The sequence below is a fragment of the Monopterus albus genome, unplaced genomic scaffold (genome assembly GCF_001952655.1).
Source record: "Monopterus albus unplaced genomic scaffold, M_albus_1.0 scaffold59.1, whole genome shotgun sequence".
NCBI classification, from domain to species: Eukaryota; Metazoa; Chordata; class Actinopteri; order Synbranchiformes; family Synbranchidae; genus Monopterus; species Monopterus albus.
Window position 1 is genome coordinate 1,985,622 of NW_018127939.1, and position 25,036 is coordinate 2,010,657.

Here is a 25,036-nt window from a genome sequence, read left to right on the forward strand (position 1 = left end):
CCCTGCTCGGAGCCTCCATCACTCTGCCCCCTCTCTGCACAGCCAGGGAGCTCGGGGGCAAACTCGAGTGGGAGGGGCGACAGTCAGCAGTGGCTGGGTGAAGGCACAGGTGGGGAGATTGTGACCAAGAGGCAAGCAAAGACTCAGTCAAGCCTGTGAGACCTCCCACGGTAAAGGAATAAACATGGAGAAGCACAGACACGCCACACACCCGGTTATTAGGTGTGCTGCTCGCTGGCCTATATAAACCATCTGCTTATGTTAACTATTGCCTGTCTTTGTTTAACATGTGTGCAGACAGAAGTTACAGTCAACACCTGCAGAGCATGGTAGCAATGTGTGATCTACACTTGATATATCTGTTCATGTCATTTATGTTTTCCTTAATAAGACTTTATTGTAAAAATTGAATATAAGAATGAGAATATATAAAGAATTTATTTGTTTTCCTTTGTTAGATCCATTATATCTCCAAATCTTGTGATCTTGTGAGTTCTCTGGTTATGCAGAGCCTTATTCAAGCTTCCCCTGACCTCCCAGGATCCTCTGAGGCCTGTAATTTGGAGCGCCTGACTTGGAAGAAGCCCTGAAGCTAACCATTTGGTATCTGACAGATTAACCCCACATAGAAATACAGGCTTGTACACACATACACACACAGATTGCCGCCTGCCTCCTTGCCTACTGCATGATTAAGTGAAGATAAGGGAGCGCTTCAAACTCCCAGGATTCTCAGGGATATTTAAAGCCTTCATGGAAATTTCCATAGGGAGTGGTATGGTGATGGACGTGGTTTACATTATGTGTGTATGTGTGTGTGTGTGTGTGTGTGTGTGTGTGTGTGTGTGTGTGTGTGTGTGTGTGTGGGTGATGCACAGTCACTCTGTGTTACTTCCAACAATTGTATATTAACAGTTAAAGCTCAAGCACCACGGTGCAGGGTCCAGTGAAGGCCTTCTCTGTGTGAAAGGCTCCTGCCTTTGTGTGCATCAGACTGTGGCAGCCTCAGCCTCCAGGAGAGTGGGTGAGAGAGTACTGGGAGAGAGGCAGGGAGCAATGCACAGGAGAGCTTGCCCTGAATGTGCTCAGGAAAAGATAGCTGCCAACAGGGGCAGGGTCACGAACACTGAGTGATTTCCAGCCTCCATCAATAGATACTATTCTTAGTGAAGGCTTATGAAAAAAGAGATGCAGAGAGCATTTTTTGAATGTAAGCAGCTCCAAGTATGACAGACACTGTTATTGTTAAGACCCAAAAAACTCTTACTTTGTCTTCTGTGATGCTTGATTCTCTTCCTACCTGTGTAAGGAGGCCAGGTTGGATCTGCAGAGGCTGGGCACCAGGGGCCTGCGTCACTATGGGAACAGCATTCTCCATTCGCACAGAGTAACTGGTGTGCTTGGAAGGGGACGCCTGCAGCCCTGTGCAGAAATAAACCATATGCACAGAGGACATCAACAAGTAAGTACACCAATCGCCTCCACATCTGAAATTTATAAACAACATCATGCAATCTGCAACATTAAGAGCAAGAGATCAGATAAATGCTTGTATATGCAATCTGATTTATGTGCAATCAACAGATGTCCAAACCCTTCTGCTATATTTGACTATAGCAACACTATTTAAAATAGTAGTCATGGCAATAGTATAATAGTATAAAAATTGTTTCTAATACTGGAATTTTTCTCCAGGGCATTGAGATTTTTAATCTCAGTGAGGATTTCCTCGTAAAATAAAGGTTAATTTACACAATAATAAAACATCAAAAAGAATAAATAAATAATTAATAATCCCTTGCAGCTCTTCTGCCCTCCCAGTTCAAACACGGAGGAGTGTTGACTTAGTATTACACAAATATATTACATTTGTTTTCAATTGATTAATTCCCTCCTCAAGTTATCACTAAATCACCATTTGTTGTACGATCAACACCGCCCAGCCTCTAGTGTGCTAAGCTGAAGCTGCAAAACAAAAAGACAAAAAGCCACTAAAAAGAGGATTATCTATGTACAGAGATAAAACTAGAGCTGACTACAGTGCTCTGTTTATGGTGCCAGATAAAAGCTAGCTGGCGTCCTAAAGCTAGGACTAGCCTACATATTACAGCCTGTTCGAGTGCACATGCTTATGGCTAAAGCTTGAACAGAAACCCCATTCTATCCATCCACACTAATGCATACTGAGTGGTCAGTCCTCCTCTACCTTGGAAGCCAGGTGGACAGACGATGAGTGCCTGCTGGAAGGGGTCAGGACGGGCAGCGCAGAGCTGAGGAGCCCCCGGCTGGAGGGGCATACTCCTCTGGGCCACAGCTGCCATGGAGGCAGCTGAGGGCTGGTAGAGTGCAGATTGGTAGTTTAGTATGGAGACATCAGGACTTGCAAAGGAAAGGGTGGCATTGTTGGTGGAGGAGGGAGCCAGGTTGGTGGCCTAAAGGAATGATGGGACCAAAATAAAAATCATGAGAGTGGGGGTACTGATGGGAGTGACAGGGAGATGCAGGGAAGGTTTGAACAGCAGGCATGGTACAGTAAAATGACAAAGATCACTAACAAAAATAGAAAACAAAAAGCACACATAAAGATGCAAAACAGCCACCAGATCAAGGGAAGATGGATAGCAGGTCATCCAGCATTGGCAAAAGCTGATGGAAGAATGAGGAAACTGGACGACTGATTTGAACGCGTCTTTAAAATATGTGCACGTTTGATGAATTGGAAGGAGAGAAAGCATGTGAGGACAGATGCAATCAATGCTACAGTTCTTACAATGATCAACCTTCAATAAGCAAAATGCCACCAGAGCAAACAGTCTGAGATTTTGATCACTGTGTATCACCTACACAACTTACTGGCAAACCTAACTTCTGGAATAATGCATTGCTAGATAGGAAATATACTGTTCAGCATTAGTCAGCTATGCTAAGCATGCTTTGTATTTCTCAGTGCACTATTTCTATTTAAAACCAATTAACCACACAGTAAATGTTAGAGTCATAAGGAGATCTTATTAGAACTCAGTTTAACTGTAAATGTTACAAAATCATAATGAGTCAATATAATGAGCTGCAGCAAAGTTTGACATTTCATATCATGGCTTCATTGTCTAGCCTCCAAATCAATATGCCTGAGAGAAGTAATATTTCACAGCCAAAGGTTATTCTATAATTATGCAAGCTTAGGTAACTGCAGCATGTCTTAAGGATTAATAAGACACGTGAACACCATGACCACCTGGGAACCTCCTGGATACAAACAAATAGTTTAACAGACACCATTTGCTAAACTCACAAGTAGTATTTGCTCCATGAGACACTGTCTAATTGTAGCCCTTTCATTAAGCGTACGTAGGGGCGGAGGGAAACACGGCACTTTCATTTTTCATTTTCTCTCTTTAGCATGTTTGATGAACATAGGGGGAGGGGACATAATCAATACGGCACTGTGTCATTCATCATATACAAGCACAGAAACAGCAAAATACAAGCCTAACATCCAGCCATGCAAATGAATCAAGGTGAAGAAATCACTAATATAAGTCTGTCTATATGCCCTGAGAGCCAGGAGCAGGAAAGACAAGCTGAGGGAATGTTAATCCATTTAAATCACAGCAAGATGGGGTTTTTGTTGCATGCTACACAGTATGAGCTGGCTCAATATAGCTGGTGATAAAGAACTCTGTTTACTAAAAAGAAGGGGTGGGGAGAAAGCCGGAGTTGTAACTAAGCACAATCTGGAAAACCTTGCAACCCGAAGCCCGGCAGAAGACAAAAGTCAGCAGTTTTGATTCACAGACCGTATGGGAACGAAACGGTAAAGCACCACAGGCTCAACCCAGGGAAATGGGAGGAAAGAAGAGAAAACAGAGGAGGACAGGAGTGAGAGGAGGGGAAAAGAGAGGAAGCCTGGTAAAGGGATTTTTAAGGCCTGAGAGCCCCAGAATGCAAGGCAAGCAGGATGTAGGGCTTGTCATGTGTGTAATCAGCACTTTGTGACAATCCCACAGGACCTGGGGCACAGACAGAAATGCAGGCAGACAGATATACATGCACCAAGACAGAAAGGCAGGCCAGTAAGCATGGAAACATGCCGACAGACAGGAAGAAGACGAACAGGGGGGGAGGAAGCAGCACAAAGGGACAAACAGATGCTCACAAGCTGCTAAATTGTTCAACCACTGACAGTTGGGTGTTTAAAGTACAATTATTTGTATACGACTGTGGAACATGTCAAATATGTCATGTTTATATTTTTAAGAGCTTCAGCCTGGTTTTAATTATCTATTTTCCATATTTTATGCTTGGTCAGAATGCTATTGTTTTGAAAGTCACTTATGATTTATTGCTTTTTATCTGAACTTTTAACTTTTTTCAGCTGATTTTTTTATTCAGTATAGTAACGATTGTCTCTATTGTAATTGAACTGGAGCCTACAATGGAAGTGCAGTAAACCATAACTAAAACAATGCATATACTTGCAACTGACAGCATAAAAGTTCACCATTTGTAGTTGCCTCATAGCGGACTGATGAATGAGGATGTTTATGTATTTCTATTTTACCTGGCTGTGCACAGTGTTCAGCTGGTTGTTGAAGGTCATGGTGAGGTTGGTGGATGTGCTGGGGGCCACGTGGGTGATAAAGGGCGTCTTGCTCTGGTTGACTGTGTCGTACATGTTCACACGACACTTACAGATCTCCATGTTTTGGAAGCATGACTTCACACTGCACAGACAGAGAAACGGAGCTGGAATGAGCCTTAGGACAGTGACAGATGTTACTTCAAATACGCAAAGAACAGGGCCTGTTTAGCTCGTACTGTGTGCTGTGTGGAAAATCGAGGAGATGTGACATAGTAACAAAGGGGTGGTTGAGCGTTTCGATAGGGGTGATCCTCTTGTCTGCGTCGATGGTCAGCATCTTGGTTAACAAGTCGATGAACTCCCTCCTGTCAGCCTTTTCTGCCAGCATGTCGCTCCCCTCTAGATCTGACGTCATGTTCACCTAGAGGCACAAAACAAACACATAAGCATCTCAGCATCTTAACATTTTCACATACTTTCAAATGGCTGAATGTTCAAGATCTCTAATGTTTTTAGCCAACAACAGAGAAAATATATATCCCACAGCTTATTCCCATAAAGAGACCTATTAATACTGAGAAGGCCTCATCAGTCAGGGTGTCACTTCGTGTGTCACGGAACTCAGTGATAACCTTGCACCTTCGTGACATTATAAACATTTGCACTGGTATTCATAGCAACACTTGAAATATCTCCTGGCGCCTTCACTGAGATTTTTATCTCCTGAGATGTGAAAGCAAACAAAAAACATGAACCCAATAGATGCTGCCATTGGCTAGTTGTTAAAAACCTTTTTCACAGAGGACATCATTTTGTGAATGCCTTTGAAAAAGCTGACATGAGACAACTTAACCTAAACATGCTTTGAGGCAGTTCTGGGTAGCTGCCATCATGTTGCTTCATCTGTATTAAACATTGCAGCTTAGGTTGTGGATAAATCCTAGGAAGCGCAGCAGATTTTTGCTTTATTACAGAACTACATAACTAGGAGGAACTGCTTTGTTGGGCACAGGACTGAAGCTGAGGGGCAGGTTTACTTTTAGGATTGTCGTACGGGATGAGGAATGAAGGGAGTGGAACAAGGTCATGATGCAGCTAGTCTGGGTTTAAGCAAACAAGCAGATTATCAGGCAGTGTGAGGACAGAGACGGGGACAGTGGCAACAGACAGGCAGCCTTGTTTATTGTGACTGGCATGCAGAGGGAGCAGGCCTGTTTTTCATAAAGACAGTGCTTATCTGTAGGCCTGCTCCAGGGGCTATCAGATGTGCTGCCAGTCAGCACTGCAAATCTGATTCAATTCTCTTTTTTTATACAGGTTATTCAGACTCTGTAACCACATCTTTATGCTTGCCATCTCCACCGGCTGTGATAGAGGAATAATCTGCAGAATGAGGTGAGAAATAATCACTTTGTCCTCTGCTAGTGGAAGAAATGACTTTGGGTAATGTACACAGTTTGGTTGCACATGCATAGCAGGTGTGAGTTGGCTGAGGTGCACCACAATAATGGGGCTGGATAAGAAGAAGCCTGAAGAGGAAAGCTACTTTTGGTATCATCAATTTAATTAAAGTATGTGAATTAACAAGACAGAAAAGATATTTTCATGCTCCATTTTCTTTCAGTAACAGCAAGTGGCAACATTTGACCTGAAATGAGAATGCTAAGTAAAAAACATAAAGACAAGGAGCTTCAACTAACACGGTCAGCCTTGCGTACCTTGCATGTCAACGACTGCTTATGGAGCCACATCTGTGCTGCAAGGAGCCCTGGCATACGACATTGGAGCAAGGGCAGTGATGGCACATGTCAGGCAGTGGGACAGATTGGGCTACACCTGGGAGATGTGGAGCTAGGCCTTTCTTCCACAGAGGCCCACAATGTGCACAGATTTACCCTACAAACTTTATTTCTCAGTAGGGGAGAGTTAGAAGAAAGGCAGAGTGCATGCGTAAGGGTATATAATAAAACATAGATAAGGCCATGCTGCAACTCCTACCATAGCTCCACTCCTATCAACAGAGATATTGAAGGATTGCAGCTCAAAGTGAATCCATTTTCAAGCAGTTCCGGCCTTCCTTCCTTCCATCTACTATACATCAGGCCTCTAGCGGGGTCCTGCATCTTCTCTGATTTACTTCTATTAGATATACTTGTGACTAAAGCCTCCCCACTTTTCCCACGACTGGAAGGAGGTTCATTATCTCTTCCTGGCACCCAGCCCCTCTGTCTTGCAGGGCCTTCAGCTATGTCATCCATTATGCACACGGAGACAGATGTCCACAGTGCTGACTTGTTTATATGGTGGGGATGGTGAGATGGAGCAAAATAGTCAGTTTTCTCCCACATTAAGCTCGTGCAGTTCTGCTGTACCTCCTCTGTGTTTTTGTAGTAAGCCAAGTCTGGCTGCAACACTGAGAGGAAGATGGGACACAGAGCTTGAAGCGTAGGAGACAGAGATGACCCAGGGGATTTCATATGCGTGTGTTTTCATTACACTCTGTGCTGCAGTGTTGTGTGTGTGTGTGTGTGTGTGTGTGTGTGTGTGTGTGTGTGTGTGTGTGTGTGTGTGCGGTAACTGTAAATTCAACAAGCCCAGGCAGCGATATTAGCTTGTCCCAGCCGACAGCATGTTATTCCAGACAGGCCTGACAGCAGCCCTGGGCGCTACTGGACAACCATAATTGTCTCGATCACTTAAGTAGCAACATGTGTTGTGTATTCACATGGACAGCTTCCAGAGGCTGCTGCTGATTGTGCATAAAGATGACCATGTTCCAGAAGAATAATTCACCTGCTTAACTTTGATCTTTCTGCTAGTCAGTATCAGAGGCAGGATTGAGGAGCATGATGACAACAGAGTACTGTCAGAGATTCACAGGGGGCCTGGGAAAACACTGAAATTTTCCATCACCACTGCCGTATCTGCCAGCAGAACCAGTATTTGGTCAAGCAAGGGTGAACAAAACAATACTCACTATCATCTCACTGTCAGGCACATCCTAACAAAATGTCATGGCTACATGTGAATTTTCCAACTGTGGAGAGGTGAATTCACTCTGAGTTCAGAGAAAGTGCTTTTCCATATATAAGTCTGCTATATAAGTCACTTCCTGGGGTTACATAAGATCTTCTAAACAAACAGATTCCCATAAGTGACATGCAGGCCTGAGGAAGAGAGGGGCTAACCAGCTGAGTCATGCAGACACAACATGGTGCGAGTCCCGCTGACTCGGTCTGAAAAACTGGTTTGGCCCTTCTGGAATGTGTGCATCTGTGTACTTCAGATGTACAAAGTGAGGACAAAGCCACAAACCTCACTCTAACTTAAACAAGAAAGCAAACTTTGCATAAGAAACACGTTAACCGGCCTCACCACATGTTCAGCTCCAGTGTCTGTCTGTAACTTATTAGATAGTGGTTAAGCAAAATGAAGAGCAGAGGCAGAGTTGAGAAGGGGTTTCAGTGAACAGCTGCTTTCATTTCACCCTGTAATATTCTATATAGCAGCCGAGCTACACTGCATCTGGAGATCAGGCCTTGGCAGGATAAACATTTTAAAGGATTTCTAATATTTGATGGATCAAATTAGCCCCAGACCTAAGTAGCCCCACCAGAAAAAACTTCAGTTGTGAGACAGATGTATGTGGTTGAAGCAAAAGACAAAAGCAAATAATCCATCTATTGTCTGATTTGTGTGTGTGTGTTGGGGTGGGGGGGGGGGTCATGCTTTGTGATACTGCAGCTGCATACCTGCGCCATGTCATCCAAGCAGTTGAAGATGTACTTGCGAGCTTCCTTGGACTTGATCCCCGTTTCGCCCTCATGGTCCTCTGGAGTCTGCAGGAGACAAGAAGCAGATGTTCCTCTCAAATCCCATCACACTTCCCCCTCTGAAAACGAACTATTTACATTTGGCTCATTACAGCCTCTTGTTGTTGATGTGCAGCAGGACTCGGCTCGCCCTCTGAGCGACCCTGGGGTAGCACACAAATGCTCATCTAACAGCCACGGAAGATGTGGAGGTACACACTACTGTATATCAAATGAACACTGATATATAGAATATACACAGTGCTACACACACAAACACTCAGTTTCACAAGTTTAATGAACACATATTTACATAAACTATATGAAAATGCGAAGCAAGTAAAATTGCATGCAATCATCTTCTTTCAAAGGTGGAAAATTTACACAAAACTATACTGTGTTGACTGAACACATGATATTTTTAATTACAGTCAGCAAAGTAATGCAGTTGCGGTTACTTGGAAACACATGACAAGGTCAAATTAAAGCTGAGCAATCACTATTACAGACTTTGCTTGCATGTTTGTGTCTCTCTCGGTGGAAAAAAAGTCGTCAGGTTGCTTTGAAATTTGACTTTCCACATACAAACGACACTAGAATATCATGATGAGCTACATCAGTGGTGTCAAGTTCAAACTAATAATCCATCTGCATCTTCCCTACAATGCAGCTGCCAACTCATAACCTTCAGGAACTCAGAAACATCCTTCTTTAAAGTGATAACAAGCGTTTTAAAAAAAAGGTGTCACAAAGTACTGAAAAACTCTTTGAGCAAAAACATGAAAAAGCTGTGCAATTCTTGCCTGACAACTGCTAAAACCCCAGAGGAAGCTGACTTGAGCGCATGTATCCTGTGTAGTCTATAGATATACAGTATGTCTTCATTTAGAGGTCAATCATCACCATTAGCTGTTGTCAGTGTGGTATTCTATAGGATTCCTAAAGAACAAATGCATTCACAATTGCTCTTCTAAAAAGATTCATTCTAGGCACAGGCAGAGCAGACATGGGAAAACACCTCCATATCCTGCAGAGATGGATCAGAATTTGCTGTATGATACAGTCAAGAACTCAGATTGTGCAGATTGTGTGGCACAAAAAGGTTCAAGTTAAATTAATGAGGTTAAAAAATAGGAGTCAGACCTTCTAGCTGAGTGGCCTAAATAGAGGGAGACACCCTCAGAGCTAGGTTCACCAGGCTGAGTTTCCATTCACCAAATCCTGGCGCACAAATCCATTCTGCATTCATCACCTTCTCACTCTGTTTACGGCCATCAACAGGGCAGCCAATGCCTCACATAATGTAGTGTAAGCAGAGTTTCTGGAATATTAACAGCAGCTTTTGCTCATGAAATATCACTTGCTCCTAGAAGGATGCTCTTGGTGTTATCAGCGTGGAGTTTGTGTTTCTGTGTGGAGGCATCTGCAACATTCCAGCTGTACCTTAAGCCTCCAGAGAGGATAGGTAGCTTGGAGTTTGTGTTTCTGTGTGGAGGAATCTGCAACATTCCAGTTGTACCTTAAGCCTCCAGAGAGGATAGGTGGAGTCGGGGTCTCTGTTGAAGAACCTGGTGGTTTTTGTCCCTGCACTCAACAGATACTCTGCAGGCAGACCCTGTGTCTGTGAGATGTACCGGATCTGGAAAACACAGGATGAAAAATGCATTCGAGGCTTTCACATCACATGCATGATTGAACCATGAGTTGTGTTTAAGCTGGGGAGCACTGGGAATCTTTCCTACTGATGGTAAAATAGAGGAAGGTTTAGGATGGATGTTCTTTTAGTAGCACCCAAAAATGACCTCAGCTCAAGAGTCTAAGATTGATATGAGACTTGTAAATGAGACACTTCGTAAAATTTTTGGGCCTGAGAAAAATCAGGCAAGCTTGTTCAATGATGGAGCAAAGTTACTCAAAGTTTTCCCTGCTGAGCTTCGTCTGACTGATAGAGAGGGGGGAACACGGAAATGTCTTGCTCTGGAGCACAGGGGCTGCGCTAATTGGACAAGTGGCTCTGTGGCATCTGTTCAGATAAACAGGGAGGCTGCGCAAGAATCATCGGAGGCTGTCAGGGGGATTGGAGAAGCATCCCACTCTCCCAAAGACACTCACAACAACAGACTCACTGAGAGAGAGCACACACAGATACTGTATACACACATAAACATAATTATATAAACACAGACTCTTTGGTATACTTGCACCCAAACGCACAAAAACGAGTTGCTTAGAGGTCAGGAGACAATTTGAAGGTTCAAGCAATCATCATGACTTACCTGATCGTACTCTGAGGCTCCAGGATAGAGGGGCCATCCCAGGAAGAGCTCGGCTATCACACAGCCCAGGGACCACATGTCTATGGCCTCACAGAATGGCAAGCCCAGGATGATCTCTGGAGCCCTGTGAACAGAGAGAACAATGGGATTCTGCTCTTACTGAGAAAGGCAATATATGTAAATGTCATGTGACTCTAAAGCCTTTTGAAGAGCTTCTTTTCACACTTGCCCTGAGCTCATGGAGAGGTGCCCAGTGTTATACACACAGGTATGAGGAGGAGATCATCTATTTTGGCTATCACTATCACCCAAAGAAGAAATCTTGTTTCAGTTACTTGAACAGCGCTAGTCCCAAACTAGGATTGACCTGGAGACTGTCCAGAAATTTAACAACATTCCCAAAGCCAGTACTGAATTAGATGGCAGGCACAAACACATTTAGAACACCTTTTTTTCGACACCAAAACGAGCAATTCAATTAATATTCTGTGTCTGAGGGCTGTTATGTTTGCTTAACATTGATCAGTCAATGTAGCCTTGAAAAAAGAGATTTATTTTCAGTAAGCTGAGGTCAACAGTGCGGTCCCTTTTGTATCACTTGTTTACGGAGTTTCCAAGGTAGCACCTCGCAGATAACCATGCTGGAGCACCAATCACTGAGCCCCATCTCTGGCAGTCTGACGCAGGGACTGGGCAACAGTAGAAGAGTATGTTTACAGAGTTTCATGGTCCACAGCTCTAAAGCAATGTGAAAGCAATTAATCCATGAAAAATAAATCAACATAAATATACTCAAGAGCATGCATTGAGCTTCATCCAGGATTTTAGTAGGCTACTTCTGAGTTAATAAAGGCAGTGCTCAATTCCCAGAAGCTGACTTTTCCCAGTCACACACACACACACACACAGTTATACACAAGAGACAATTTCAGTGGTAGAAGAGATAAATATCTATAATTTGATTTAAAAATAAGAAGTATTTAGTTACTTAAGCAGCACAAAAGTCCCCCCAAAAGTCCCAGATTTCATTGAACACATTTTATGTCCTGTCAGAAAGACTAATATACTTCTTGTGAACTCGTGTCTCTGGTGGGGCTTCAAATAACCAAGAACACAGTGACTCTGCTCACTAATTTGATTTGATTTGATTTGATTTGATTTATTCTTTCAAGCATATAAAACAGTTGATATAACAACACACATTTTTACACACAATCCAATATCAATTAGCTTATACCTAGTACCTGCTTGAATGGAGTAGGAAGAAGTCAGACTTATCCAGTCCTACCCCATGACATCATCTTACCATCATTGGTTTGCAAGCAGTAAATGATTCACTTCTACACACACACATATTATACTAAAAAAAGAATATAACAGTGTTAACATTCTTACATTACACAAGTGATATACTAAAGAATGACAATCCAAAGCACTTTCAGTAGATTCTCAGACTGTTTTTGCTCTAATGTGTTACCTGCTGGTGAAATGTAGTCACTTAATGTAGTCTCCACTAAGAGCAACAGGCAAGGCATCTGTCTTTACTGTACCTTCAATCTAGGATGAACTGCTGAAACTGAAATCTCTCTTTATCAATTAAAAAATATTAACACTATGACACACAGATCACAGGAGCTTAAGGCTGATCTCGGAGAGTTTCACAATGCTGATTACCGTGACCATGGTAACTAGGCCAGTGCTCCCCCCTAAACCTAGGCGGGATCTGGCAGGGTTTTGGTCATAGAGAAAGAAATGAGGGGGCCTGGCCCTGGGCCCGCTGGAACGGTAGGTCCCGGAGAAAAAGAGAATGTGAGAAACAGCATGGGGGGATGCTATAGGACTTTATAAGCCTGCAGGGGGGTGATGGGTGAGCAGTCTGAGGGCAGCTGGCGGGTTTGGAGGAGAATGAATGAACATACCTCACATGTTTAAAATCAAATTTCTAACTGAAGCCCCCTGCCCCCAGCTCAATGCTCGCTGATGCTCAGTGAAATGAAAAGATGGCACAGGCGATAAACTGTACACTGAGATATGGCTAAAAAATAAAACTATAAGACACCATCAGGACAGATGATGAGATACTGAGGAAAAACAAGACACCATCAGGACAGATGATGAGATACTGAGGAAAAACAAAATAGCAAGGAAGAAAGAGAGCTTTCAAGAGGGGCAGAGAGACAAATAAAGCAAATGAAGGGGAGCAGTGCTCAGCTCAGTGAAGAGTTTCTGTCACAGAAGGCTGTTATTGGGGTCTTGAGGGCAGCAGTGGAACAGAAAACCAAGACAACACTTAAGCAACGGTATCTTAAGGCATCATTGCACGCCAATACAAAGACACAGCGAGCAAAGAAGTCTGTCAAGGACTGAGGTCCACATGATCCCATGACAGTTTCATGACAGAACTCTTTACCTAACACAGAACAATACACACAAGTTGGCGAGGATTGTGTTTTGTATTTATGCATTTAAACATCACTGTTAATACCTTAACTTTTTCCTCATCATGGTGTCTATACAGAAGCAGTCATCGTCACAGCAATAGTTTTTTTTTACCAATGCAATATTTTTATGATGTAATGAAACCAAGATATTGTAGCAGCCCATCAGTTCTGCGGTGCATTTGTCATTGAAATAGAATTCACACATTCCTACACAAAAATACAAAATATATACCTCCTTATTTGCATGACTATGAGTTCTAAAAAAAAAAGAGTACTTGACTCTAAGAAACCAAAAATATGTATGAGCTATAAAAAGAGCTACAAAAAAGAGGAGGCTGTTTGCTGAAAGGAAGTTCTCCCCATCGAGATGCAGTGCAGAGATGAAAGCCGCAGGACACCACAGGAAACTCTTTCATCAGATAGTCCTCCAGTTCACAGCAACTCCAGCGGACACAAGCAGAACACAGGACCATCAACTCCACCCAGAAGAACTCAAGTGCAGTTGACACAAGCTGATGTCACAGCCAACTTTCACAAAACCCACTGTCATTAGGGTGTAATTAGCACTAGGTGTTTATCTTCAGTGCTTTACTATGCACGTGTGTGTGCAGCTGGGTGTCACAGTCCCATGGGATTTGTCCTGCTGTGCGATGGTGAGTTTTGCTAGTGTTGATGTTAGGCCTGGGTCAATTTATCAAGCTGAACCTTCCTGGGTTATGCTCCAGTGCTCTACTTAGGTCGTTCTCAGTGCTCGTCTGCCTCTCTGACAAAGCTTCTCTGGTTCAGCAAGACAGTGAGAGAGAGAGAGAGCAACGGAAGGGAAGAGAAAAGGAGTATGATCGTTACTCATGATATGAAACCACAAATGCAGATCTGACCCTATCAGCGCACCACTGCCATTGCATGCAAAGCATCCCACAGCTGCAGCTGCTGCAGGCCTTTCACTGGCAGTGATAAACTGACAGCTCACAAACCCTGCTCCTTTCCTGCCCCCCTTTTCCTTCCTAAAGTAGCAGAGCACAAGAGATAGACAAATCAAGCAGATCTGACAGTCAACTCTATTGTTGGTAAAACCAGCACATGATTAGTTAGTTCTGACTCATATAATTCTGGACCTTTTAAATTCAAGGCATTTAAATATACAGAGGGGGAACAGAAATGACTGTGGCTCAAAGACAGAAAAACACTCGTCACCTCATAAGCTCCAGAGTTCATGTGCATGCATACACCTACTGAGCACGCTACATCCAGCTGACTCTGCCAGTTTATCACCTTTTAAGCTGCACTGAACGTAGCTCATCTCCACTTGGCATGGCTACTGCAGACACTGCCTCTCGGAGGGTGGTGGTGAACCTTGCACTGCAGACCATGGATGTCACATACACTACAATGGGGATTCAGCCGCATGAGAAGCCTCAGTGTTCGGGCTAGTGGCTCTGACAGCACTGGCCCTTGACAAAAGAAAGCGTGAGGGTGAGCTGGAGAGAGAGTCTGCATGCTGACATCCTCCCAGCTGGCCTGGTCATTGATGAGCCCCAGTCCTTTTAGCGAGCCAGAGATGGCACAACTCATGAATGGAGCCTTTCTTCTGTCACCCTAACCCACCCCTACACCTCAGGCCCTTTACCCTCCCCCTCCACCAGCCCAGCCATCCCCTACACCTCACCCGGCTTCACCACCCAGCCCCTCCTTACAACCACTCTGCCAGCAAAACCCCCTTCAAACTCCTCAAAACTAGGGCGGCGAGGTCAGGCTCACACTCCCCTCCCTGCCTGCCTGTCCACCCTCTAGTCTGCTGGACCATGGGCACACTCGGAGAGACACACACGCAGCTGACATCACAGGCTGTGTGCATGTCAGGATGTATCCATCAGACTGACCTTCCCTTAGGTTGGCTCCAAACGGGAAACTGATGGGTCCCCTGAGTCTTGCAGCATTTACCCACACATGCACACACAGGTCGGCCAGTCTATGGTAATGGGTTCGATCTTCATCACTGGCCCCTGTGTAACTATGTTTTCTTCAATAGGCAGGCATTTCTAAGTAAAGAGTGGCATGTATACTGGAGGTAAATAAGATTTTATTCTAGCTATGACATACTGTAGCACCAGCTGTGAAGAAGCAGAGCTGTTCAGTTCTAATAGGAAAAAGAAGCTCATGAGAAAAGAGCCTGACTAACTTTTCTCCCTTCTATTGCCTTCTCTTCTTTCCCTTTTCCTTCCATCACTTTGCCTCTTCCCTTCTCCCCAGCCCACACTTTGACCTTGCCTAATGTAAAAGGCTCAGGTTGGTGCTGTGAATGACTCCCTTCCTCCCGCAGGGTGTTCATTTACATATTCATGCCCTCAAAGGTTCCTCCACAGCTTCTTTGAAGACGCACCATATAGAAACACTTTTCTAGATATATTGCACGGTGGTCGCTTACTGTGAAATCAATATGCAGTGTTACACCCCCTACCGTGCACCTGTGGTTCGCAGGAACCTGTCCCAATCCAGGAAGCACACACACACACATGCATCTACACCTCCCCTCTCCATCTCCTCTCATCATATCAGAAATTGCTGCACATGCCAGGCATAGGATGCAATACTGATGTAAATACACGTTTATGTAGGCAGAGATTATGGATGGCATTTAAATTTAGAGCTTGGGTGTTCCAGGTGGTTGAGAAGTGGAAAAGGGGAGGGGGTGATCGAGACAAGGCAAACTTTTTCAAGGAGTCCTTGAAAATTTTATTCTTACTCCCTAAGCAGGGGCGACATTCCTGGTGTTCAAGGTCCTGAAAACAGGCCTCCCTCTCTCTTTTGCTTTCTCTCACTCTCAGAAAAAGGCATGGCAAAAGAGCTGACGAGGCTGCCACTGGTTTACCTCTTAAAATTATTAGAATTCCCTGTGGATCTAGCAATGCATTTCAACAAGGTAAATGAAAGAAGGAGAGAGGATGCTTCATACAAAGAGAGGGGTCAACATCCAAAAAAAGGCCTGCAAAAAAACAACAGGGAAACTTGCAGATGCATGTTAGCAACTCAGCTGTTCAACAGAAACTGTGACTCCAGTGACTCAGATGCATCAGAGCAGGCTAATGTAAAATATGGGTGACAGCTGCGTGTGTGTTTGTGTTGATCCAGCTCAGCAGTCTCAGAGAGAGTAAACTGGAACTGAGAGTTAACACTGATAGCACTGAGAGTTAACAGATAGCATGTATACATTCAGAGGTCCTCCCTGTACCCTCTCTCACCATCTCACATTTAACTCCTCCCTCCTCTCTGAGGCATTTTATATAATGAAATATTCAGTGGGCAGAGAGCCACCCTGTTGCATACATGGCACATGGAGCCCTGTCATCGCAGCATGGCACGGTCAATATTAGCACACGGGATATGCCACATTCTCTCACATGGCTTCACCCCCTGTCATTACACACTGCATTCAAGCAGCATTAGATAACATAACAGATTTATTGTTAAGTAACATACAGTAGAACGTCAAACATGGCAATGCATGTGCTGTTATATAGACTTTGGAGTAGCAATTTAGTACCCTTTTCCACCAACTATCTCTTTTTCTTTTCCCTCTGCTCCTAAACGCTTCCATTAGCAACACTAACCTCAACAAAAACCAAACAATGAGTGCAGCTACAGAGCAGCTCAGTTGTACAGACATCTATGCAACACTTCATCACTCCCAGTTGGTAATTACCTCTTTCCTGTGGTTATTATTCTTCTCCTGCACACAGCTGATTCTATCAGTAATACATCTCATTTCCACCTCCAACCACCGGGCTCCCCTGCAGCACCCTCTCTACACCCAACCCCCATTGCCTGATGCAGAGGTCAAAAGGACATACCTCATTCAACTGGGTAGAGGTAGAATGAGAGAGAGAAACAGCAGAAAGGAGATGAGGGAGGGAAAGGCAAAGCGGCGCACTCTTGCTCACCCCCGCCCCCCCAAATGCACACACACACACACACACACACACAACTTAACTGTCTGTCCCTTCTGCCTCTCTTGTCAAAGGGAACAGTGCCATGAAGGATTTGCGACTAGTAAATGATGGGTATCTGACTTGCGGTACCATTGTCTGCACAGACAGCCTGGAGAGAAGATGTAGGGGATGCCGAGAGGGAGCCTCAAGTCTCTCCAGTCCTATTAGGGTACTGATAGTCAGACAGTATTAGGCCAGTCTACCATCCACTGGCCGGACACTGACCCAACCCCGAGGCATGTGCTTCTCTGCTCCATCAGACTCCACTTTCCATGAAAATCAGACTTCAGTGGAATCTGTAAACATGAACTTGAAAATGGATAATAGATACCACACCCTGGCAGCACAAAGCAGACCTCACAAAAAAACTAAACAAAGACATTTCTTGGAAAGTATTAAATCACTGGTGCTGACCCTTCAGAATGATGCGATTGCACCTCATACTCTGTTCGTCACTACTCTCCACTGTCAACAAGCCCAGAGGCAATATGTGGGTCACAGAGAGAGAGAGCGCTAAGAGTGGGTGAAGCTAATCTAAAGGGAGAAATGCAGACAGATGATAACACATTCTATCATGCAGTCACTCAGTCAACCAGCTTAACCAGCTGGCAAGCCTGTCCCCATGGCCGAGACCTTCACCAAAACGGACACGAAAGCAGAATAACAGGCAGCACAATGCGCAGATGGGCAAAGGTGGTCAGTCCGCCAGATGAGATTGCGTCCGCTCGTGGCAAAAGGATGCTTAAATGACAGCCTTGATCGCTTCAGCAAATTATATATAAATGATTCAGAGACTTGGACTTAAACCTTTCACCTGCCTCCATCTTAAGCTGACATATAACCAAAAGAAAAGCCAGACAATCTGTCCAGCAGTGTGAGCCACAACAGTGCAGCCCAAAGCCAAACTGGAAAGTATACTGTACATATGATAATATTCTATCACATCATTTCAGTCAGAAAGCCTAGAATGACAGTTAGGTAAACTGCTGGCCAAAGCAATCACAATCTCATCTGCTTGCTTGACTGACTGTATGTCTGTCTCCCTCTTCCTCTTGTGGTTTGTCTGTATTTTCTGCTGTCTGGCTGATAGGCATTATCGTTGTTTTATTGTCTAGTTTCCTCCAGCAGTTGCTTTTTTTGTCCAAAAAAGTCCAGAGCAAGAAACTGCAAGGTTCTGCATCAATACGTCCCATTCTGTTGATTTAGGGTGACTAAGACACAGATCAAGTGATAGGGGGGAGACAAAGAGGGGGCACAGTCAATGCGGTTGGCTAGCGGAGCCTGGATATGTGGTAAAACAACAGACGCTAAAAATCCATTTGAAATGCGGCGCCTGAGAATATATAGCTAGGAGCCACAGGGGCGCCATCCTACCGCTGTAATGACATAGTCTCCCTGTCACACATCTACCTGCCATTCAGTGCACACAAACACATACACAGTACACACATGCACATCAACAGTTTCAATCATAATCGCTACTCTGGTTGACTAGTTCCTTATTTCTGGGCCAAGTGAAAGAGCACATGGGGGAGACATTTGCAAGGCAGACTGAAAAATCCCCATCCACCTTACCCCCACCCAGGCATGTGCTGACATACAGTACATGCGCCACATTTCTCCACCCATCCCCCTTCACCCCTCCCTCTCTCTATTGCTATCCCTTGTTTGACTACCCTCTTCCTTCCTCCCACCCAGTCGGGCAGTAATACCATCTCCTGCCTAATCAAATTCTGCTGCGTGTGACATGAATTCTCGGTGCCCAAGGCTGCGCTGCCTCATGACAAGCTACAGGGCCGCAGAGAGCTGTAACTAAAGCTCACACAGGTCCTATAGAGCAGCCCCCCCACCTCTCTAAAAGTTAACACAGGAAGAGACCTCCTAGATATGATCCCCCCCCAGTCTTCTTTCTGTCTGCCAGTTTCTCTGCCTCAATGTTTGTCTGTCTGTCTGTCTGTGTACAGTGCTCCTTGCTTCCTCGTAGTGTTTGTGTGTTTCAGCAAGTCCCTGGAATGCAGCAGGCTCATGGTTAATTAAAGAATGGATAGGACAGACTAAATAAGGCTGATCCAGATTGTCAACCAGATGTGGCCAAATCTTAATCTAACACAATGACCGACCCCCTCCTCTGTCACAGTTAACATCATCCATGCATGACAGCTCACACATAAGCATGCAAGAAAATACACACGTCTTCCAGACTGTACTTTGGGAAAGGTGCAGCCTCTGCCAGCCTTCCCTCCTGCATCTCATGCCCCTCTATCTGCCCCAGCATTCTGCCTGCCTGCTACGCCTTCAGACACTTAATGCTGTTTGTCATGTCACATTTTTTTCCCTGACAAGAATTAGAAATGTCATCACATAGAAAAACAACAGCAGGATTATTAAGGCTTTATGGAGGAATCTGACCAAATAGACCATTTCACCTCACAGCCTCATCAGACGTCAGTCTGCTTGTTAATACAAATGAAGGGTGGCAGATAATGTTGTGCGTGGTGTGTTTTTGGCTTGAAAATGAGAGCGTCAGTTCCTCGTGTCAAGACGAGTCTTGCGAGAAACAAAGCCATGTCATGGGGACAGGTGTTTACCTCAAAGCTTAAGTACACAGTACATAAAGCCTGGGCTAAGAAACTACTGCTAGTAATTAAATGCTGTCGCACACTCATGTGCAAACATGAATGTATAGCACAAGAGATGTTTCTCATTTCCCTTAAAGAATACATTGATGGTTCTCCATAAACTAACAGTAAATCTCTATCTGAGCCACATATGAATCAGAAACAGGCACACAATATACAATTTAGCCTCTGTTCACTGCTCATTTTTGTTTGTGCTGCCACTGCATGATGAAATGCAGAGTGAACGCTTTTCTTAGAAGAGGCAATAACAGTAAGAGATGTCTTCAAAAACAATCAGTCACAATGACAGGTAATTAATTTGGCCACACAACAGTGCCCTGCAGTCAGTCATAAGTATAGTCACAGTTAATCACCTCTCAATAACGATAGTCTCGTATTGTTTTTCCTCTCCCCCGCCATACAGTACGTATGGTGACATCCCCTATATGGTCTAATGTGACAAACAGTGAAGGCTGCTCTGTATTTAAAATGCCATATGTTGCCTATTGAGGGAAGCTAATTACTGTACAGGAACAATCAATAGTGTGATTATTATTATTATTATTATTATTAACATGTAACTATACTCAAAAATAAAATAAACACACAGCGCTGCTTTTACCTAAATAGGAACTTGGACTAAATCTAAATCTATACAGACGGTGTCCACCACATAAGCACAGAAGGGGAAGCTCAGATATGTTTTTGTGCCTGATTATGGAAGGGTGTATTATTTTAATTAAGCTTAATCAGGCAAGCTCACCAGTCGGAGGAAATCTCTATAACAAGGAGCATGTTAAGGGTGGATTTGAAAAGACAAGTGACGGTGAGGAGGGTTTCCCAGAACATGTTCATATTACCTCTGATAAGACATCAAAAGGCTTTGCTGGTTGCGGGAATACCTGTTTCATTTCATTCTTTAATTGTAAAAGACCAGAAAATAGTGAAACATGTTCATCACAATTTCACAGAGCCTGCTTTTGGATCTGTTCCCAAATCCAAATACTGTAATATTTCTTTTGTACAAAAAAACAAAAACAAAAAAAAAGCTGCATATTCTCATATCTCACAAGAACTACAGTAGCAAATGTTTTGTATTTGTGCTTGATAAATGATTGCAATGATTAATTAGTTTGAAATACACAGTACAGCTGAAAAAACAAGATTAGACTCGATTATTTCTTCGATTAAACGCACCCCGAAAAAAAATCACATGAATGGCATCGCTGCACATGAGACATAATGAATGGAGAGCACCTCGTGTTTTCTGGAGGCAAAGCAAGTCAGACTGCTTTTAAACCTCATCTTTGGTTTCTCTCCCCCCCCCCAAGTTATAAAAACCTTGTACACAGATACAAACAGGAGGAATGGTCATGTTTACAAGCCACATGATGAAGTGTAAAAAGAGCAGATCGCACCACTTGAGACAGCAGATTGCTGCTTTTGACAGACAGGATTGCCCAGCTCTTTCATGGATGCAAAGAGATTATATTCATGATGAAATATATCAGGAAATATATGACAAATGAGCTATGGTTATGGTTTGCATGTGATAACATTCCACACAGATATGCATGTCCTGTGGCAGCAACTTAACTGACGGTTGCCTTCCCTAACCAGGTGTTTTCCTGTCTTAGCTTACCTTGCCCAGAGGGGAGACCATCCTCTCTCACTGCACACACACACACACACACACACACAACAAAGGCATTCTGGCTCAGAACAGTTTCTTTTGTTGTTGAGTTGAAGGCAACAGACAGTTTTACAGTACAAGCACAAACTGTGGAGCAGCAGCACTGGAGGTGCCTGCTGGAGTCAATGTGAATTTTAAACCAGTGCTAAACATGACACATTTACGATTTCTCAGGCAAGAAATCATATCGCTTCGAAGGCTGTGTACAGAGGAATTCTTTCTTTCTCATCTATTTGTCTCCCTCTTTTTCCTCCTTCTCTCCCCTTCTGTCGCCTTTTCTTCTTCTGCTGCCTGTGTCAGTGCTCTGAGAGTGCTGCTGGAGGGAGTCCAAAAGGACACAGTGTGAAATGAACACAGGCCTGACCTCCCAGATACCCCCGACACAGCCAATCAGATCACTTTTCCCCCACACACAGAGCACTTTAATTGGTTGTTGGGTGGGAAATATGGCCGGTGGGGGATTCAAGCGGCAGGAAAAAGGGAGGGCAAGAGGAGGAGGGTAAAAAGGGAGTTGGATTATAGCTCCTCTCTGCACTCTAAGTGATCCATTGCCCAGGACAGGACAGGAAGTCTCCAGAACAAAAGCTACCTGTCATCTCCTCCTGACAAACTCACGCTGAACAAAGATGCTCTCAGCTGACTGACAAACTGACCAATCGTTGAGGGAGGTAGCTTGTTGTAATCAGGTCCTGTCTCACATTCCAGGCGTCTCTGGTGAGCGAGGCGAAGGAGCGTGCCCTGACCCCTCAAACAGGAAATGAATGTGAATGTCAGTCCTGATGCGAGCCTCAGCTGTGGCCAACAGACGGTCGCAAACAACAATACGTGTATAAATACAAACATGCACACAGTGACAAGAACACATAAATGTGTACACAAATTACCACTTTTCTTTAGATATGGACATGCACACACCCTTCTCCCAGACCTCACTGCTCACAGCTGCATGCCGAGGGCCTTTGCTATCTCCAGCCCAAACCCAGACTCACATCAGCCACATTCCACAGCCTCCTCAAGCCCCAGCTGTGGGCACCAAGCTGGGGCCGGGCTCAGCTTTCACTCACTGCCATCCCAGACTCGTTCCCTCCCATCTTACATACCCCAAAACAGAACATATCCTTCTTTCACCCCTGTGACAGTGTTTCAAATGGTTCTGTAGAACAAACTGTCCTGCCCTTGCTCCTCTCAACACATTCACAGTTTACATGTGAATGTGGTTAGAGAAGAGTGGCCGAGGCCAAAGCAACAGTGGATCAAGATGACAAAGAGTTGCCAGAATATTAACAGGTTCTTGTCAGATTCTGATGTTACTGAATATGGTTTTATTCTCTTCTAGCAGCAGTGCCTTTTGAGGTGTGCCATGTTGGAAGGGGACAAAAAGAGATGTCAGCAAACAGAGTATTTCATCTCACAACTTCATCTGTGACTGTGAGGCGGTTGCCAGTGAACAGTAACGGCAGCTGATATATGAAACCAGCCTCATAATGTAATAAATAAATGTATGAGACAAGTTGCGAAGCCCCACAGAAACAAGCCCCTGGTTAGATTGTAAACTTCAGTTCAGGCATCTGATGCTTCTCTCAATCAAATCCACCCCTTTTCCTACCAGCTCAGCAGTGACATTAAACAGGTGGGTACTATTATTTACCAACCCATCAGTCAAAGGTTAGACCAAATTGACTGATAGTTGACTCAGGTCAGCATCAGAATATGCTTTGATACTCCCACAGCAACTTTAAGATCCAGATGTAAAAGGGAGAAACGCATATTTCCCACAGCCATGGGGAAGTGGCAAGGAATGTGCAGGGCTAAATTTTAGGGTAAAAAAGAAGCCTCAGAGGCACATCTTTCCTGTCCGTGAGGCTCTCTCAGGCTCTGAAAATGCCAAAAAAAAAACAACAACAAACAAACAGAAAAACTATAGAGCAGGTCAAGAGGACATGAAAGCTGAAACAACACACTTGCCAAGAACTGTGAGATACCTCCCAACTGGCAATGCATTTACATGTCTCTGAATGTGAGTATGTGTGTGTGTGTGTGTGTGTGTGTGTGTGTGTGCATGCATATGTATGAGGATTATTGTTCATGCATGTGTGCATCTGTAAATAATTAAGGTCAGGCTCTGTTTCATCATTTCAGTAAATGCCACACAGTATATCAGTGTAAGTGCATATGTCTTAGGCCATATGTGTAATAAAGCCCATCTCCCATCAGAGCTGCCCCTACACTGTGTTCAGAGTCCAAATAAAACACGTGTCTGTACAAATGTGCACACACACACGCTACATCTCTGATGAGCTGACACAGAAAACTAGATTTATTAAGGGAAGGGAGAGAAGAAGAGATGTGGAATGTGTGTGGGGGGGCTCTAATTTCTGCAGTGGACACAGGATGTCATAGAATTAAACATAAACAATCGCACACACAGAAAACACAATGCCCCCCTCAATCACAGCTGTGAAGTGCATCACTCTCTTCTAAGAGACCTGTTTATTTCAGGCCTGTGACACAAAAGCCACAGCGGCATGCAAGCTTATCTCTCCACATCCCTGGAAACGCAGCGCAGCCCCCAAAGAGTTCCCCAGCGCTCCACATGCCACTTTCAATTAGTTCCACAAAGAGAGTCTTCCACTACCAAAAAGAAGATGGGAGCTCATTACTGAATTCCTCTCTACTCTCCGCTTTGAAATATAGATCAGGAGGCTATGTGTGACTGCTGGGGCCCTGGATGTGCCACTCACAGACTGTGCCACACCAGTCCAGATCAGATGAATGCAGAGCACCGTCTCATGGATTAGCCACTCCTCAGGTTTAACAGCCTCTGTATTTTACCCCCACCTCACAATTAGCCAACTGCCTATCCCCGTTTCTCTCTTATGCCTTTTCTTAGTTCTTACTTTCTGTCTCTCTTTCCACTAAACAGGCTCCCTGAAGCCACAGCTCTCGGCACTAAAACCCACAAATGGGAAAATACCAGTTCTAATAATCTGATGAGTGCATAAAGAAGCAGCAAAAGCAATGTGGATATCATATCGCACAGTGGTACTATTACACTAAGTGTAGACACAGAGGCAGGTGCTGATAAGGCAGTGCAAAATCATTCAGGTATTATAATTGAACTAAAGCTTAACCAACCTGCAAAGGGAGGCTTTTATGGAAATTAGCTGTTGTATAGGAGCCCATTGCAGTTTGGGTTAACATATTAAAACCTATGGATTCAAAGGCAGGCAGTGACAACGCATGTCAGTTGTGAATGATTCGGACACACAGTAACCACTCTGTCATAAAACATGGCAGCTGTATTCAGCCTGAGATTAAACAGTCAGGAGGGGATCTATTTCTTATCTGGTCAGAGCAGAAAACACAATAATGGCCATGTTGCAGCAATGCTAGTTAATGGCTTCCCCTCAGGGCCAGAAACAGCACATTCACCATCATCTAGCTGTTTACTTTGAGACTGATAATCTCAATAACTACACATAGGCCTCCATGCTGCTACAGCACATTCAAAAAACCGAATGCATGTGTGGGGTCAGTATACATGGAGCCTGTTTGACACCTTCATCTACACACAGTATGTTCTACCTTCGATGAACAACTTCCATTAGGGCCGTCCTGGAATGCCACC

At 44.1% G+C, this 25,036-nt stretch overlaps 1 protein-coding gene across 1 annotated transcript in view; it reads right to left on the reverse strand.

Moving 5' to 3' along the window:
• The window catches only part of hipk2 (homeodomain interacting protein kinase 2), a 67,492-nt gene that overhangs the window by 5,234 nt on the left and 37,222 nt on the right, over nucleotides 1-25,036 (reverse strand). Inside the window, exons 4-10 of the mRNA XM_020602970.1 lie at nucleotides 10,671-10,794; nucleotides 9,914-10,033; nucleotides 8,335-8,421; nucleotides 4,819-5,003; nucleotides 4,562-4,724; nucleotides 2,207-2,432; nucleotides 1,301-1,422 (exon numbers count right to left, since the gene is read on the reverse strand). Of these exons, the coding sequence (XP_020458626.1) occupies nucleotides 1,301-1,422; nucleotides 2,207-2,432; nucleotides 4,562-4,724; nucleotides 4,819-5,003; nucleotides 8,335-8,421; nucleotides 9,914-10,033; nucleotides 10,671-10,794 (1,027 nt within the window). The remainder of the gene's footprint in view (nucleotides 1-1,300; nucleotides 1,423-2,206; nucleotides 2,433-4,561; nucleotides 4,725-4,818; nucleotides 5,004-8,334; nucleotides 8,422-9,913; nucleotides 10,034-10,670; nucleotides 10,795-25,036) is intronic.